General features: G+C 52.5%; 7 protein-coding genes across 7 annotated transcripts; 3 read left to right on the forward strand and 4 right to left on the reverse strand.

Annotated features, from left to right (window-relative positions):
- Nucleotides 1–23: 23 nt before the first annotated feature.
- EV422DRAFT_570735 (ubiquitin-conjugating enzyme) lies at nt 24–838 on the forward strand (the record flags this gene model as incomplete). Its single annotated transcript, XM_053072909.1, has 5 exons — nt 24–100; nt 183–210; nt 287–373; nt 443–647; nt 732–838. 5 exons carry the CDS (start codon nt 24–26, stop codon nt 836–838), a joined length of 504 nt encoding a protein of 167 aa, XP_052922363.1.
- A 984-nt stretch (nt 839–1,822) lies between these two features.
- Nucleotides 1,823–2,647, reverse strand: EV422DRAFT_541635 (uncharacterized protein). The gene has a single exon (XM_053071217.1). The coding sequence runs from the start codon at nt 2,606–2,608 to the stop codon at nt 2,255–2,257; it is 354 nt and encodes a 117-aa protein (XP_052922364.1). The 5' UTR covers nt 2,609–2,647; the 3' UTR covers nt 1,823–2,254.
- EV422DRAFT_541639 (ATP-dependent RNA helicase Prp11) lies at nt 2,638–6,703 on the reverse strand. The gene is made up of 5 exons (XM_053071218.1): nt 6,053–6,703; nt 5,949–5,984; nt 5,693–5,879; nt 3,174–5,617; nt 2,638–3,089 (listed from the first exon to the last, which is right to left on the reverse strand). Exons 1-5 carry the CDS (start codon nt 6,542–6,544, stop codon nt 2,961–2,963), a joined length of 3,288 nt encoding a protein of 1,095 aa, XP_052922365.1. The 5' UTR covers nt 6,545–6,703; the 3' UTR covers nt 2,638–2,960.
- Nucleotides 6,704–6,777: 74 nt separating this feature from the next.
- On the forward strand, nt 6,778–7,922 carry EV422DRAFT_541640 (uncharacterized protein). Its single transcript, XM_053071219.1, has one exon. The coding sequence runs from the start codon at nt 6,894–6,896 to the stop codon at nt 7,869–7,871; it is 978 nt and encodes a 325-aa protein (XP_052922366.1). The 5' UTR covers nt 6,778–6,893; the 3' UTR covers nt 7,872–7,922.
- Nucleotides 7,923–8,117: 195 nt separating this feature from the next.
- Nucleotides 8,118–9,499, reverse strand: EV422DRAFT_223278 (WD40-repeat-containing domain protein). The gene is made up of 2 exons (XM_053065485.1): nt 9,237–9,499; nt 8,118–9,158 (listed from the first exon to the last, which is right to left on the reverse strand). Exons 1-2 carry the CDS (start codon nt 9,381–9,383, stop codon nt 8,364–8,366), a joined length of 942 nt encoding a protein of 313 aa, XP_052922367.1. The 5' UTR covers nt 9,384–9,499; the 3' UTR covers nt 8,118–8,363.
- A 1,566-nt stretch (nt 9,500–11,065) lies between these two features.
- On the forward strand, nt 11,066–13,102 carry EV422DRAFT_570739 (uncharacterized protein; the record flags this gene model as incomplete). The annotated part of the gene is made up of 10 exons (XM_053072910.1): nt 11,066–11,244; nt 11,302–11,395; nt 11,476–11,598; nt 11,663–11,798; nt 11,858–12,093; nt 12,158–12,349; nt 12,410–12,576; nt 12,632–12,775; nt 12,852–12,988; nt 13,053–13,102. The coding sequence occupies 10 exons, from the start codon at nt 11,066–11,068 to the stop codon at nt 13,100–13,102; spliced, it is 1,458 nt and encodes a 485-aa protein (XP_052922368.1).
- A 906-nt stretch (nt 13,103–14,008) lies between these two features.
- On the reverse strand, nt 14,009–16,498 carry EV422DRAFT_223174 (uncharacterized protein). The gene has a single exon (XM_053065484.1). It carries the CDS (start codon nt 16,123–16,125, stop codon nt 14,068–14,070), a length of 2,058 nt encoding a protein of 685 aa, XP_052922369.1. The 5' UTR covers nt 16,126–16,498; the 3' UTR covers nt 14,009–14,067.
- Nucleotides 16,499–16,823: the final 325 nt, after the last annotated feature.

Consider the following 16,823-nt stretch of genomic DNA (forward strand, 5'->3'; position numbering starts at 1 on the left):
GCATACCCAAACGATACTCGAATATGTTGTCAAACGGTGGAGCTCGTCCAGCAACAGCCGGCGGAAAGCCAGGAGGAGACGCCGCTACCGTCTCTAAGAGGTAAGTCCAGGTTGTCCTGCTGTAGGAGGAGTTCCCGACTGCCGCTGACCCGAGTATTCCCCTCCCTTGTTTCTCCACCTAGGCTGCAAAATGAGCTTATGACTCTCATGGTAACGCAACACGGACTACGTGCTCGGGAAATTTGTTGGCTGAGCTGAGGCTGACCCGTCGCCTACGCTTTTTCAGATGAGTGGTCTGCACGGCATTTCCGCATTCCCAGACGGCGATGACCTTATGAACTGGACAGCTACTATCACCGGGCCGGACGGCACTGTAAGCGTAACTATTTTCAACATGCACGAACATAGAAACCATCGTTGACAATGTATACCTCCCATTTAGCCCTACGAAAAATTACAGTACAAGCTATCCATGAAGTTCCCATCCTCCTACCCTTACACCCCCCCAACCGTTATGTTTAGAACCCGGTGCTGGCATCCCAACGTCGACACCAACGGGCACATCTGCTTGGATATCCTCAAGGACAAGTGGTCGGCGGTATACACTGTGCAGACGATATTGGTGTCTTTGCAGAGTTTGCTGGGAGGTAAGTGGATGATAACCTTGCTCTTGCGTTGGAGGCTCTGAGTTCGGAATGCTGATTTTTGATTGCGCTAACTCGCAAATGCAGAACCAAACAACAACAGCCCGCTAAACGAAGAAGCAGCTCAGCAATGGAAGGATCAGGCCAAGTTTAGGAAGTCGGTGCTTGTCATGCACGATGATGGTCCCGAATGATGATATCTTAGATTAATCATGAGGGGAATGGATGGGATTGTATATGGCAGGACGGCCTCAAGCGCGTATTGCTTAGGTTAGAAGAATTGAAAGTGGGACGTAGAATGGGACAAGCCCCTTGTGTATATTTAATGTAAATGTAAATGTGAGAATGCTAGACTTTTGCTCTCGCATGTTTTTCTTGTTGCGAGGGATGAGAAAGGGACGTTGAGTCGTCCTACCTTTTCTATTGCGAATCACGGCGGTGAACAACTGCAACATGGAACACAGATTTCAATTCTTTGCTCCATCGCCGCATTCGTCCATATCTCCATAGCCCACGGGGATACACAAAAAGTGCCGAAACGGTAGCCAAAGTAAGTGTCCGACTATCTCCTGCTGAAGCAATGCGGTGGTTTCAGCAATGCGGTGGTTTCAGCAATGCGGTGGTTTCCTTTCCCTAATGACGGGTGGCTGCTGGCTGCTTTACGGGATCGGGTCTTGCTTATGCCCCTTGTGCCTTTTCCCGACACTGTGACCTTCGAATTTGCCGAACTGCCTGGGTCTCGTCTTCTTTCACTTTTTGCCATGATTTGTCGCGCAACGCCTAGAGGTGGGTGGCGGATAAGGATGCCGTATGCAACAATCAACTTCCTCTCTTTTCTTGCCCGTTACCCTGTTATGCCAGGGCTACGCGCAAGCTCGACTTTTTTCAGGTCAAGCAAAATGTCATCGCCATCGCCTCATTTGTACATCACGTACGTGAATCTGACATCTCCCTCTGCACACGCGTGTTACCAGCCGGCTATCCCAGGTGGGGACGCCTAGGTCCTCCTCTTCTCCTAGGCTAGACGTTCGTTCGCTAAGATACGTGTACAGTACAGTACATACACGTACAATCTGTTGCCATAAAGCAGGTCGCCCACGAAACTAAGTGAGTGTCCAAGTGTCCTCGCCGCTGATCATTGCATCATACGAGACCCCTAATCTAAACTACATCTGTCACTGTCCTAGGCAACCACTGCTGGGGCCGACTGCGCACGGCCAGGTGCGACCTGCTTTATGGCAACAGACTGTACAGTACGCATCATCCTCCACCACTCTTCTGTTGCTGGACGCGCGTGTTTCGCGTTTTGCGGCGATTGCTATGTGAAAATTCGACTTCTTTGGGTAAGAGGAGACCACTTAGCTGCGCCCAAACCTGTGAACAGCGGAGAGGCGAACATGACGTGGAGGCAAATATCATCATGTACTGACTCTGAATGGCCATCGCGACATTCGGGGGCGATATTGAGGGATGTTGACATGACATTTATCGTTTGACGCGGTATGCTTACGAGACGATAATGGATGGAAAGTGCGCCGGTTAGCGCTGGGAGAGGACGCGCATGGCGGTAAGTTTACGCACAGGGCGGGTCGAAGCACTTGGCTGATGGGTCAATCGAATGGGATTTTGGCCGTCGATGGAACCGCAGGGATTCCGTAAGGTAAGCAGCCGCTTAGGCGGGCGGGGGGCGGTGGAACAGGAGCAGGAGGAGGAACCGGAGCGGGAGGAGGAGGAGTACGAGGAGGGCAGAAAGAGAAGCTGGAGCTGGAACTGGATCTGGGGTGGGAGTGGGAGCGGGAGTAGGAGCCGAAGAGGGAGAAGGAGAAGGAGGGGGGAGTAGGGGAGGAAGTGGGAGCAGGAGAGACAGCGGCCGCGGCGGCCGCGGCAGCAAAAGGAGAGGGCAGCAGGTGCAGGAGACTGAGACTGCGCCTACTGGTGCGCCCCCCAAACGATGGTAAATGCATCCACCAGGGATTGAGGGACGACTAGCACGCGAAGATATGAACAAAGCTGTCTGCTGCCCCAGCCGCCACCGCCGCCGCAAAGGGTAAAAGGGGACAAGTGCACCGCCCAGCAAGCAGAGGCCACATCACCCCTTCAGCCACTTAGCCCAGGGAGACGCATACGTCCCCTGTTTGCGTTCAGCTGCGACGTCACAATAGGAAAGGGGAGGATACTCTCTCCCATGAGGTTCCCGAATTCAAGGCGCGACTTCCATCGCAGCGTGAGATTTATTCCAATCCGAAGCATTTCGATGCTATTCGCAGAAACGATACACTACCTAGCAAGTAGCTACACCGCCCTTCGTTCCACAATCTAAACAACAGAGTATCGAGCCCCACCAGCGGCTTCGCTCTCCATACTCGAGATGGTAGCTTCCGTGATGATGCGCCTGATCTCGACCTTGGCTTTGTCGATGACGAGTTGCGTGTCTCCTTCGATAAACTGTGGGGTTGCAGGGAAACGAAAGAAAAGCGTAAGTTAAAATCACTGTTCAGAATAAGGAACGAACGGCAATGCGGGACGTACCAAGTACAACTTCCGCTCGCCCGGCCCCGGCTGCTTCCCCGGCGGGAAGAAGGTCCCGCGTGTAGTGATAGCCGCACCACTGAGCTCATTAATCTGCGAGATCTGCTCCTTGTTGGTGACGCGCCACCGAGCCTTCTTGGGGTAATCATTGATCTCAATCTCGTACGCAAAGGCAGCCTCCGCAGACTGTTTCTTGTCCTCGGACGCTCCTCCGAACCCGGGCAAACCGGCGTTTCCGGCTTTGGCTTTGGCGTTGATCTCGGCGATGATGTCGAGGGCCCGCGCGGTTCCGGTGGCGCCGATCGAGGCGTTGACCTTCGCGGCGGCTTCTTCGGCGGCTTTGAACCGCGGGTCGCCGCCGGTGGCGTTGGTTGCGGCTGGAGCTGCCGTTTCTCGAGGAGGGGCGGCGCCCGATGGGACGGCCTTGGCCTCGAACTTGACTTCTTTCTCTTCCTCTTCCTCCTCTTCTTCCTCCTCGTACTGTCCACCGTGCGCCTTCTTCTGAATCCTCTTCACGATATCACGCTCTTTTTCCAACTTCTCTAGCCCTTTCCCGCCGAATCCAGAGGAGGAGAATTGGGCAGCGCCTGCTTTGACTTTCTCCATGAACGCGTCTGACAGCTTCTGGAGATCGTCCGGAATCGGCACCTCACTCATCGTAAGGGCCTTCATGATGTCGACCGCGAACCTGTCCTGCTCAGGCGTAATAAATGTGTACGCAGTACCCTTATTTCCAGCACGACCGGTACGCCCAACACGATGAACGTAATCCTCCATGTGGTTCGGGCACTCGTAATTAATAACAACTTTAAGTTGCTTAACGTCCAACCCACGTGCGGCGACGGACGTGGCGATCAAGATGTTTGTGTTCCCCGTTTTGTAATCAGTAATTGTGGTATCACGGTCGGCTTGATCCTTGCCTCCATGTAAAGACTGACAAGGGTAGCCTTTACGTAGAAGCTGGGTGAGCAGGTTGTCCGCCGCTTCTTGACGATCCGTGAAGATTAAGATCTTCGCCCCGTCGTCTTCGTGGAATGTCTTGCCGAGAATCTCGAGCAGTCGCAAGAACTTCGCGTTATCGTCCTGTAAGACCTCCACGATCTGCGTAACGTCCGAAGCGACAACACTGCGTCCTCCAACCGTGATTTCCAGAGGCTTTTTCAAAATCTTCCGGGCAAGTGCTTCCATTTTCCGAGGAAAGGTTGCCGAAAACAGGATGGTTTGCCTGCTTGGCCGCACGTTGTTGACGATCCGCATGACTTGAGGTTCAAAGCCCATGTCAAACATGCGGTCGGCCTCGTCCAATACGAGATATGTCACCCTTTTCAGATTCGTGACGCGTCCGCTGTTAGCGCACAGCAAATCGATCATGCGTCCGGGCGTGCAGATAATGATCTCAGCGCCACGCTTCAGTTCAGCAATCTGATCTTTGATTGGAGACCCGCCGTAACAGCATACTGCGCGGAGGTTCAACACCTTTGCGAAGTATTTGCATTCCTTGTGGATTTGGACTGCAAGCTCGCGAGTCGGTGTCATGATCAATGCGACAGGCCCCTCTTGGGGCTCAAGGGGTCGCTGGTCCTTGATGTGTCGGAACATGGGCAGCAGGAACGCAATCGTCTTGCCAGATCCGGTTTTGGCGATACCAATGACGTCTCTTCCACTCATGATCGCCGGTATCGCTTGGGCTTGGATTGAAGAGGGTTTCTCGTACTTGAGAACTTTACGAATGACGTCTCCCACTCCACCAGGTAATCCAAACTGCGTCCATTTCTCGATTGGCTTCGGGCATTTGACTCCACGGATCTTGATACCGTCCAGTTCTATGCGCTTCGCGTCAACCTCCTCAGGTGTCATATCGGCGAGTTCCGGGGGCTCTATGTAGAAATCTTTCCTGAATTGCTCGTATGATTGCGTGCTATGATCTACCGGAGCGAGATCCTTCCGTTTGGCTGCCAGTTTCTTGGCTGCTGCAGCGATCAAGTCTTCCGGTGTATCGCTCTGATCACCGTCATCCTCCGCCTGATCGTCGCCTTCAACGACGTCCATTGGTGTCGTCGACTGGTTCTGTTGCTGAGTTTGCAAGTCTTCGTCGTTGAGTCTCTGAACTTCTGTGCTGACATCAGCCATGAAGGCGTCCAGTGTATCTTCTCCACCATCATCAGGCACGGGAGCCGTCTCTTCGGTGTCCATGTCGTCCGGTCCCGCGATGCGCAGCTTCCGGCCAGGCAACGTCGACATCTTCGGAGTATCGTCGTCATCGTCCAAACCGAAGGCAGAGGGTCTAGAATTTACTGAGGGCCCTTTTCCGAACGAAGTCGGTTTCATCGAAATACCGATTCTGCCCGGTTTAACAAACGAGATTTTCGGTGCTACTTTAGCCAGAGGTGCCTTCCCCGCATGAGGCTTGGCAGCGGATAAGGGCACTCGCGAAACAGGTTGAACTGGTAACGCAGAGGTTAGTCGGTGGCCAAACTTGAATACCATGGGAAGTAGATTTTCGAAAGAGTGACACATACGTTCTGCTTTCTGTGCCTCTGGCTTGACCGCCGGACTGGACACAACCGGGCTGCCCGGTGAGGCAGTTGCATTCTCCGCGCCGCCTTTCTCAGCCGCCTCTTTGGCTAGCCTTTCACGACGCCACTGCTCAATCTTTTCCCTCCGCTGTCGTAACTTTTCTTCGGCATCCGTAGCTGCAGTGGTAACCTGCACAGATGAAAAGGCGGTTATGCATGGTTGGAATAATTTGAGGGCGCAGCTTTCTGGGTCATTTACCTTCGACGTTCCTCCTTCGGCTTTCAGATCTTCCTTCTGTGGAGTTGGCAAAGGTAGAGTAAATCGCTGAACAGACTTGAAAGCAAATACATTTCCCAGCTCACCTTGGCGGATGACTGGGTACTTGCAAGATCTGTTCGCCCTGTTGAGTGGATCTGACCATTACTCTGCTGCCGTTGGTCCACTCTACCGTTGTCCAACGCATCGCTCGATGGACGGTGGGAAGTTCGTCCTTCCGATCTTACCGTCTGCTCATTTTGATGTACATCACGGCCGTTGCCGCGGGGCGGGAAACTACTTGCGGCATGTGCGCTCTCTCTGTCATCCCTCCGTTCTCTGTCTCCATCCCGATCTCGGTGTCTATCGCGAGTATCCCGGGAGTGACGGGACCGCTCTTTACTACGGTCCCGGCGGCTGGAGTCGCGATCACGTTCGGAGCGGTGGCGTTTCGATGAAGAGCGATCCTTCGAATCTCGAGCACCGTCTTTTGAGGACCTTTTGTCGGCGCCTTGGTCGTCGTCCTCGTACTTTCTTCGTTTGAATTCGGGGGATGTCTTAGAATCTGCTGAGCGAGAGCGAGAACGATGGCCAGCCATACTTTTCTTTACGTTTCGGGTTTTCGGGAATGATTCTCTGCTTTCTGAAGAACCTTGAGTATGTAGTATATATGGCGATGAAACTGTCCTTTGGCGTTGAGTGGGGCACAGTTTCCAGAAGGAAGTTCGTTGAAGAAGCGGGGAAAGTTTCCATTAAATCTCTCACTGCCACGTGACGCCGGTGCAATCTATTCGAGCACCACGCCGAGAGCGGCAGCACTTCCATCCAAGCCCAACACCAGCCCCCCGATTGCCTACAGAATATTCCCGATCGTCGCCGCTCAGCTGTCTGAAGGCTTACTCATAGTCCACTCTAGTTCCCCACTTTGTACGGCAACCACCACGGCAGATGTCTCCTTCACCTTTTAATGCCGCCACGGCACGAGAACACCTGGCCGCTATCCGCCTCGGCACCGCAGAGCCCGGCATCCACGACACAGACATTCACCTAGATTACGACCCCACCAAGATCGTCGAGCTAGGCACCAAGCTCGTTGCAACGCAAAGTCTCGACACGATAGAGCGCCTTGCCGTCCATGAGCAGGTGCTCATCGCGGCTTTGGACGCCGGTGACGTCCCATCCGCCACAAAGCAGTTCCAGGCCTTACAACAACAATTTCCTGTGAAAAGCTCGATTCGCATGCAGAGGTTGCAGGGGTTGATCAAAGAAGCAGAGAAGGATTACGCAGGCGCGCAGGCAATCTACGAAGCCGCGGTACAGGAAGACGAAACCAACGTGACAATACACAAGCGCCTGATAGGACTGTTGGTGTCCCAGGGAAAGCGGGCCGAAGCGATCGAGAAGCTGGTGGTGTACGTGGATGCCTTCATGCAGGACGTGGAAGGATGGGCAGAATTGGCGTCACTGTACCTGGCGGAGAACCTGATCCCACAGGCGGCGTTTTGCCTGGAGGAGATCCTGGTTCTGAGGCCGCAGAACCACCTCTACCACATTCGATACGCGGACGTGACATACACGTTGGGCAAGTTCGACGTCGCTTTAAAGCATTACTGTGCTGCGCTGGAATTATGTAGAGACAATACCCGAGCGCTGTATGGGATGAGGCTTGCATCAGACGCTGTCTTGCGCTCAAGGGCGAAAGACTCAGCCAGCTCGTCGCCTGCGACGAAACGGGGAAAGGGCGGCATGGTGGTCGTGAAAGAGAAGGATGATGGGGAACGTGATTTTGTGACGGAGGACACGTTGCAGGCGCTGAAGAAGCTGGCAGGGGATCGGCTGGTGGACGTGTATGAGCGAAACGGGAACAGCGGGACTCGCTCGACAACGATTCTAAAGGCTTGGTTGCAGACTGGTGAACAGGCATGAGGGGACGTGGGCATGACGAACATACAGCAGCTTGTAAATACATGTTTGAGGCCTTTGATACATTCTCAATCACCTAACAGAGTATATCACAGATCGAAGACCCCTTATATATCGACGATCATCTCGTTGCCGTCTTCCATACCGAACCTATACATAGTGACAGACCCGTCTCTGCAGCCCCACACTATACACCGCTCGCTCACGTTCCGCTGTATCCAGGACATTTCGCTAAGCCGCCTTCCAGCTCTGGAGTTCGGAAAAGGCTCGCATAGATCGACGTACTGGGCTTCTGCAATCGCCGTGAAGAAGACGCCCGGGAGAATGTGTGATGCTCGTGCAGAGTTGCCGCGAAGGAATCTGCGGCCGATACCTCTCATCTCACTTGGCAACGATGCACTGTCCTTGATGTCAAGGTACGAGTCCGTGTCGCCCAGTGTTGGCGTGGGCACTACGCCGGCTCCCATATGGGCCAACGATTCCCGATCCCAATAATCATACTGGCCGTTTTGACAAATGGCAATTAGATACTTGGGCGTAGTTTGTAAGGAATAAGTGCTGAGCGGCTGGCAGATTCGGTGAGATGTTGATCATGAGTGGGGTTTCTTCCGAATGACAACGTACCGAATGCGTTGTGGTATCTAATCTTGTTTTCAGCTTCCCAGTCTTCATATCCCACACGTATATGGGAGGAGCAAATTCGTGCAATCCACCGCTATATACGAATTCTTCATCCACACACAGGCCCGAATTCGCAGATGGATGCTCTATGAGTATATGATAGCTATCCGGCGAAAAGAATGACCGTATATGTATTCGGGAGTCGAAATCGCAGCCCACGACGATGAGCTCCTGCCGGGTCTCAACGAACTCTAGATGCAGCAAGTTGCCCATCTCCATGGTTCCGATGCACGTCAAGGTGCGGATGTCCCAAGCTTTGACCAGTCTATCTCTAGACCCAGTCACCAAGATGTTCCCTTTCACCCTGACGTGCATGACGTCGCTGCCGTGAGCTTGGAATGTAATCGGTGTGGTTGGCTTCTGCCATGAGCGGATCCCTTTCAGAAGCCACAAAGCTTTGGCTTTCGGATCCTTCCCGTCATTTTCGTAGTCCAATAGCTGATGACTCTGATACAGATCCACGACGATCCTGTGCCATACCGCGGTGTTATCGGCGAGTCTTTTCCATGCTTTTGAGACGAGTTTAAGCCTCAGCACGTCGGTCCAGTGAAGATATGACGCGATGTGCACTGCGGTCTCAATCGGAACTAATGATACGAAGTCGACGCCCTATATATGGATTGGAGTGTATCGGTCGCTAGAGATCAATATCCCAGACATCCGTAAGGCAGCGAGCAGTCGGCTTACCTTGGTATTCTGGGCATGTAAGTCAAGGGCGAGGCCGAGTTCCGACGGACGCAAGATTGGGAACAACTCTCTCAGAAAATCTGCACGCGCAGATAGCGACAGTGATGGGAAGACTGCAAGTGCATCTGAGAGCTCGGCGGGTAGCATGAGTTTGCTGCAGACACAATAAAGTTTAAAGGTTGAGAGTGGAGGAGTGATGCATTGTAACGGGAGGGACTGGAGGCTGACTGGAGGATTGGCGGCAAACCTCTCAGAACTCCAAACCTTGCGTTGACAACTTGACAGCAACCGACACTTTCGCAGGGTAACGCTAAGACGGACAAAGTGCCGCCTGAGGCTTGCGAGTTGCCGGCATACTACGCAGTAAAACATCAGGCACAAAGTTTTGCCAAGCACAAAACTCGCAGGATAGATGCTTGTAACTAACCACGTAACTACGAATAGGCGCCTGCCGAAGCTAATCAAGAACAAAAGCTATACTAGAATCGGAAAGAGCCAACTATGGACAGCAAACCTGTGGTCGCGGGCCGTCCAGAGTTTGCACCCATCTCATGGTACCTCGAGGCCCGTTTCCCGGTCGCAGCGCTCAACTATCCATGAAGTTAGTGACTAAAACAACCGTTCCACCACTGGTAGTGCCTATCTCGGGCCTAAACCCAGTGAACCCGGTGTGCTCCCCGAGTCGATCACGGTAGGTCAAGTGACCATCTACTCCGTCCCTCTCGCCGTCCGTCACTTCCTGAATCTGTACGAGAAACGGGACTCTCGTCTTCTCCACGTGATCATCGGGATTCTCCTCCATTCGCTGTCGTACATGTAGTACGGCTCATCATCATCGAAGTACTTCTTGCACATCGCCTTCGAGGCAGCACTGTCAACGAATCTTTCAGGGAAAGAGCGGCCCGGACGGAAGAAGACTTACCTGATACGATGCTTTCATGACATCGAGAACCGTTACATTTCGCCGGTTTTTTCCACGGTGATGGATGATTATACCGGGAGCAGAGCCGAAGTGAACAACGCATTAGCTAGTTGGTGGTGATGTGGCGTTTTCGTTTCCGACGGAACTATCTCCGAGAGCTGTAAACCCGTTCTTGCGGTAGAAGCCGATATGCCGAATTTTAGTAGAACATTCGGATCCGATCCACGAAAAGCTGGGATTCTACGTGATGTGTGTCATCGGACTGAGACTGGCGCGGCCAAGCTTCTCCCGGAATAGAATGGCGTCCAATTTACGCGAAAGTCCCTTTTTCTTGACCAAGAGTTGAAACGATTTGCAGACATTTGGAATGATTCTCTTCAAGTCGCAGTAGCCAGTGTAGCCAAACACCTGCATCCAGGGTATAGGCGGGAGCCCTCCCAATGATGAATTCACGATCTTGTAGAACAATCTGCAAGCGGGCGTGACCCGAGTCTGGACCGTCAGCGTGTTTGAAGTTTTTGTCCCAGACTTCGAGAGGGAACTGTGCATTGTTCGCCTCCTTCGTGCTGTTGCGCTGTCGTCAGTGGTCGCTCCTGCCGCTGAGCTTCTCGGCGATCTGTGACGAACACCGGACTGTCATGACACCCTTCTGGTGAGAAGCGACGTTTGCAGTTGCATCAATGTTCCCAAGTCACGTGATTGACACAAAAACCAGCGAGATTCTGCATTAATCTCCTTAAGTTCCTACCCGCCGCGTTCCGCACATCTCCCCACATTTGACGTTTGACCACACTGCCACAGGCATTCCGGTCAGGGTGATCTGGCAAAAGTCTGCAAACCCCATGGGCAAGCGGAGCATACGGAATTCGAAGAAACCGATGTCAAGCTGGATTGCGCACTCAATAGAATGGCGGACTGGAAAAATGAACCACCTTCCCTGGTCTATCTAGCGATCTTCAACCCTTCCTTGGCCCCGAAAGACGAAACAGCTCTGGAGCAAATATGTCTGTTCCACCCTAATACAACTCCACAAAACGAAAAGGCTCGTCAAGTCGGGTTAGCTCAGGCCTTGGTGAATTTCACAAGGTAGGCCGCATGTCATCCTATCCGATCCAGACTTGTTGCTGACGTCACGTTCGCCAGCACGTTTTCTCCAAATACACCTTGCGAGACGGTCCACACCCGGAAGCACCGGGTGGTTTTGCTGGAGGCAGAGAAGGGCTATTGGATGGTCATGGTATAGTCGAGGATGCGTGTTTGCAGGACAGACGCCCCAAAGCGTCACGATTTACTGAAATACGACTGTTCTTTCACAAGAAAGTCCGACTTGGTACAAGGACTCGACTGAGGGATGGGAAGAAAGTGACGGAATTTTTGGGTTCTGATATCAAGGATAGCATTTTGAAAGCTGTGCTGCGGCGATGTGCAAATACATTCAAGGTATGGTGAGTTTTGCACGTTGATGCAGCATGTTGCGCTCGAACCTCATACCTTTTGGTTGTAGTTATTCCATGGCGGATTGGATTATGTTCGTCAAAAGCGCTCCTTATCGGCTCTGCGAAACCTCCTAGAAGAATTCTATATTAGCTACCTACAACGCATAGATTTTGGATCACTCGATTTGCTATATGCTCTAAATGGTAAGGCTATGTTTGAAATTGCAGTTTTACGGCCAACCAGTCTGAACCATTGCCCACAGGTATAAATTTTGCATCATTATCGAAAACAGCTTATACCGACATCGCCTCGTTCATACACACCTTAAGCGCAACCTTCCCCGAACTGAAGACACCAGTCTTCTTATGGCATGACCAACTAGTCTGGAATGGGCTGCAAAGTTTTGAGGAGCTCCAAACTCTGTACTCGTATCTCACGGACCCCGCGACTGGACGCGTGTACGATGGATTGGTGAACCAGGTCAAGCGGAAAGGCGAGGTTCGTCTATCGAAACAGTCATGCAGTCATAGAGTTTCATCTGCTCATCCACTTTGACCGGTAGCCGATCATAGCGACTCGAAGACCGAGCTTACAGCCTTCAAAGTCGGGACGGACTCGATCAATAGCAAGCAAACTGAGACCTAATCAAAGGTTTTCTGGCTACTTGATTGGTCCAACGGATACCACTTCGGACGATGTAAATCTACATAAGACCTTCATTGACGATAAAGAGCATGTGCTCATTGTATACCAGGTGCGTTAAATAACCACTTTTCGTCGCATCAGCCTGCAATCTCATCATTTCACCTTTTAGTACGACGACGAATGCACTCTTGTGTTCCCTGTATTACATAGTGAGCCCTCAGGAGGAAATCTTCGGTCCGGCAGCTTCTATACTCGCTTAGCAGCGTTCTTGCAGCCGAATCTCAAAGTGCTAGTGCCACTATTGACGGAAGGTTGGGCTAAGGCAAGAAATCTGAGGTACGCAAGTACATTTCGACCACACCCCTTTGTCACTACCTCATCCTCGGTTTAGCGAGTTTGCAGATCAGCACTTCCGATACCTTTACTACAACTCGATGAACCTTGCGTTCAAAACCTCCATTGGGATGTACAAGTCCACAGTACTAAAATCAGACCTCGTCCAGTGTCTGAACCAAATGCACGAGGATTTCGCGAGGTGAGTTTGATTGTTACATTGGCTTGTCATTGTGTAATCTTTGCCAGTCCATGAATCTCACACGTCCCATGTTCAGCGCGTCCGGGCCAGACGCGGTCAACGAGATTTGTATGAAGACATCTTCGGAAGCGTGGATAGTAGGCAGACGGTCTGGAGACCGCGAGCTGTATCTGATATTTCCGAAGAGTGACATGGGCTTGGTCGATGTTGATGGTAAGTTGACTACCGCAGAGATGTTGGAGGTGCAGACGGGCTGAAATGATCCCTTCGATTGTAGATGAAGTCAGCAAGTTTACCATGGCGTACTTCAGTGATATACTGCAATGAGGACATTCGTCGCGGTCGAATGGCAACTGCCTATGCCTCTCAGACTGCAAATAGCGATCAATGTTCTGGCTTGGAGGGTGCTCTCAATCCAGAAGCTTATGGAACCGCTCCGCGGTTCATCCATCGCCCCTCAAGGCACCCACTGAGCACGATGACATAGCCATTCCGCATATCGTGTGGAACGATCGGGTTTTGGAAGCCCTCTCTAGTCTAATCTTGGAATGTCTCCCCTCCCTCCCCATCGACCTCGAAAACGGCGTCTTCCACACTCTGACCTATAGATGCGCGCGTCGTCATTGATCAAGATTCCCACTGCCGCGTCGTCATTGGCTGAATTTCACTCACGGCTGTCAATTTGCAACCCGTCATTTTCAAGGCATCCGTGGGCTCCTGAACTTCGGCAGTTTATCTTTTATATTTCCAAGTGAAAAAAGCAATGATGTATGTCAGAAAGGGACGGCGGAAAGAGTAGGATCCAATGAAACCCAGGACACCAAGCCAATATGACTAGGATTCATTTACAGAAGGGAGAAATAAAGGTGCAATCTATGCGAACTCAAAGGTAGCAATGGATGCAAAACTTTGGCGCGCGATCTTATGTATATGCGACAGTCGTAACCTTGTATTTGAAAGACCGCTTTATACATGTCCGGTAATGATCACACCTCACGAGTACATTCATGAATGTCTATATGGAAGACATGTCTTTCGCTCAGCTGAACGCTTCTTTCTTGTGTCGGGAGTAAGACAATGGCCGAAGAGCGGCGATACCGAAGCTTCGGAAGCCTCAATTGGCGGGACTTGGTATTCTCCTCTTCGCGCGGTATTACATGCAATCGACCACTGATTCATAGATAATAACTTCCCGCGGGTGCCAGGTTCTCGAAGCGGCGATACGATACGGCGCCACGCACGAAGTTGCCCACGCCCCCGTCACGACAACCTCTTTTTCGGAGGTCCGAGGCTCAAAGCAAAGGATGGGATAACTGCCGTCCCGCGCTTAGCCCGACATCCTGGCTGCGGCTCAAGGCCGTAATCCCTCGCCCACCCGGACGCCCCTGCGCCGCACGTCTGCTTTTTCCAATCCACTCCAGTGTGTCGCGAACAACATCTATGCTGATGGGTTTCCTCAAAATCTTGTTGGCTCCCGCGTCGTAAATGCTGCGCTCCTCTTCGACCAAACTGACACCGCTCGTGGAGACGATGAGTAGCTCCGACCACCCGTGTGATCGTAGCCACTTTATGGCTTCGGTTCCGTTCATGCGCGGCATGAAGTTGTCGATGAACATGGCGTCGAAGGGGCATTCGCCGACTTTGGGGTAGGCACCGAACAGGTCGACGACTTCCTGCCCATCGGACGCGATATCGGCCGTGTGTCCCAGCGACTTCATGATGCGCTGCATCATCATCCGGCTGATCTTGTCGTCGTCGACGATCAGTATGTGCAAGGGGATGCTTTTTGCTGCGATCGTCAGCGCCGTGGCTTTTGCGGAGAGGATAGGCGAGTTCTTCGATGACGACGGTGTTCTTGACGCTGGTTTCGACCCGACGCTGCACGTCTTGGCGGAGAAGCGGAACCAGAATGTGGATCCCGCCCCGACGGTACTTTCGATCCCGTACGTCCCGCCGATCGCCTGGATGATGTTGGCGCAAATCGCGAGGCCGAGTCCAGACCCTTTGCCTCCCTGATTCAGCTGGGCATCGATCTGCACCCACGGCTTGAACAATTTGGCGATATTCTCGGCTGATATCCCAATCCCCTCGTCCGACACTCCGACATACACCTCCACTGTCTCCCCATTTGACGGCCCTACAACAGCGGTCTCGACTGTGATGGCTTTGCGTTCAGGCGTAAATTTGATCGCGTTCGAAATCAAGTTCGCCAGAACTTGCCGGAACCGAAAGTCATCCAAAACGATACATCTCGGTACGTTCAGATCCAAGTTCGTCGAGACAATGACACCCTTTGCATTGGCCGACGCGGCCATGACATGGACAACGGTAAGGATGCTCTGATGTATATCGCATGGTTGCGGATTGAGTTGGAAGAATCCTTCAGCGATCTTCTGAAAGTCGAGGACATCATTCAGTAACGTCTCGATCGAGCGCAGGCCTGTGTTGAGCACCTCAATGAGGCTGGCATCATAGTCCTTTGCGCCTCCTTTCTCGAGTAAGTTGACGCTCTGAATGAGAGTATTAAGCGGGACGCGGATCTCATGGAACACGTAACCAGTCAATTGCCGTTTCTTCTCCTCGACGCGTTTCGTCTCCAAGATCTCGTTGTTGAGGTCGACCTGGAGCTTGAAAGATGTGCGGCGGTGGTTGTCCAAGATGATGGCGAATATGAACATGAAGATCTGAAAGACGGTGATGAGGATGTAAAGAGTAAACTGCGAGGAGTCGCCCATGAAGACGAGTATGCCGAGGTACAGGTCGGTCAGGAAGAGCACGAAACCGTATAAGCCCTTGTGCGTGTTGAAGATGTAGAGCTGTATGAAGGGGCCGAAGGTGATATACAGTCCTTCGTTCGCTCTGGTTGGATAATTGTCCGTGGCGCATTCGGGGACGGGATCGTTCCTGCAGCGATGGTCTTCAATTAATGCGACCACAACCCAGGCAACGCTGTTGAGCATCAGTAGGAAGTCCCATATCCGGCTCTTCTGCCAGTCTTTTCGGAAAGATCCAATGGCGGCGACGACACTGAGAGGGCCGAGGAGCCCGAAATCGACGCCCCACGTGTATGTTGACTGGAACTGCCCATTGAAGTGGGTAAGCAGCATCATCCCTCCCCAATGGGCCAGGATTCCCACCCCAACCACCTTGGTTATACGGGAGAGCCATCGGTCGGCTAGAAGAGACTCGTGGTACTCGGCCTCTCTCTTCTGGGCGAACCGGATGCCGAAGAGGCGCATCTTGTCGTCGTTAAGCAAAAACTTTGACAACCGAGCACGAAGCGAAAGCACTGCAGCGTTCATTGAGTTGAGCGTCGGACTTGGGCGGCGGGAGTAAATGCGGGGTAGCATTATGCGCAGTTTGGGACACGGAGAGAAAGGCGATCATTCGAAAGCGAGGGAAACAAACGCTCGGAGGCCCCGGAGACCGACCAGAAGGACAAATGCTCCCCCCACGATCAGGTGGAAGGTGGAAGGGATTGCATGCAGACCCTTCCGGACGCTCGATGTCGCCAAACTCAGAATCCCACAAGCTGAATTTGAAGACGCTTATGTCACATTCGCGTCGGGCCCTGACAATCGAACGCGTCCAAACCCCTTCTGGAAACGGCAACAAAACTCACCGAACAATGATACCGCATTCTTGCCAAAGTCCCGGCTGGCAGCCCAGAAAAAGATGGACGGTCTCAGAGCTGTTTGTCTTTCAGATTCTCTAGAATCAAATCGATTTCCGCATGAGTTACTCCTCTCTTCCGTTACGCACCTATCGAGGATAAATGGCCCGACCCCTCCGGTAGGCGGATATCAAAGCATGAGAGCTTTTTTCTTGGATCGCCATCCCTGCTGTCATCCGCGGCTATGTATGTATGTCTGAATCCCTTCTGACGTACATCCCCACGGGAGGTGACCTCATACCGACATCTCGCAGGATCGCCCGTCCGCTGGAATCAAATCCCTGTTTTTCTCGTCTCTCCGACATATCTGTCAAAAATCCCTTCGGATAGGGTCGCGCGGCAAAGGGTCCATAGGCATGACGTTTGTCGATGAAC

This window comes from Fimicolochytrium jonesii (genome assembly GCF_025526975.1).
Source record: "Fimicolochytrium jonesii strain JEL569 chromosome Unknown EV422scaffold_28, whole genome shotgun sequence".
NCBI classification, from domain to species: domain Eukaryota; kingdom Fungi; phylum Chytridiomycota; class Chytridiomycetes; order Spizellomycetales; family Powellomycetaceae; genus Fimicolochytrium; species Fimicolochytrium jonesii.

Excerpts from the sequence above, each read along its gene's own strand:
- EV422DRAFT_541639 (XM_053071218.1), bottom strand. The coding sequence starts at position 6,544 with ATGGCTGGCCATCGTTCTCGCTCTCGCTCAGCAGATTCTAAGACATCC. Across the intron at positions 5,880-5,948 it reads CCGAAGGAGGAACGTCGAAG|GTTACCACTGCAGCTACGGA; the intron begins GTAAATGACCCA and ends TCATCTGTGCAG. Across the intron at positions 5,618-5,692 it reads AGAGGCACAGAAAGCAGAAC|TTCAACCTGTTTCGCGAGTG; the intron begins GTATGTGTCACT and ends CTGCGTTACCAG.
- EV422DRAFT_541635 (XM_053071217.1), bottom strand. The coding sequence starts at position 2,608 with ATGCATTTACCATCGTTTGGGGGGCGCACCAGTAGGCGCAGTCTCAGT.
- EV422DRAFT_541640 (XM_053071219.1), top strand. The coding sequence starts at position 6,894 with ATGTCTCCTTCACCTTTTAATGCCGCCACGGCACGAGAACACCTGGCC.
- EV422DRAFT_223278 (XM_053065485.1), bottom strand. The coding sequence starts at position 9,383 with ATGCTACCCGCCGAGCTCTCAGATGCACTTGCAGTCTTCCCATCACTG. Across the intron at positions 9,159-9,236 it reads TACATGCCCAGAATACCAAG|GGCGTCGACTTCGTATCATT; the intron begins GTAAGCCGACTG and ends ATCCATATATAG.
- EV422DRAFT_223174 (XM_053065484.1), bottom strand. The coding sequence starts at position 16,125 with ATGCTACCCCGCATTTACTCCCGCCGCCCAAGTCCGACGCTCAACTCA.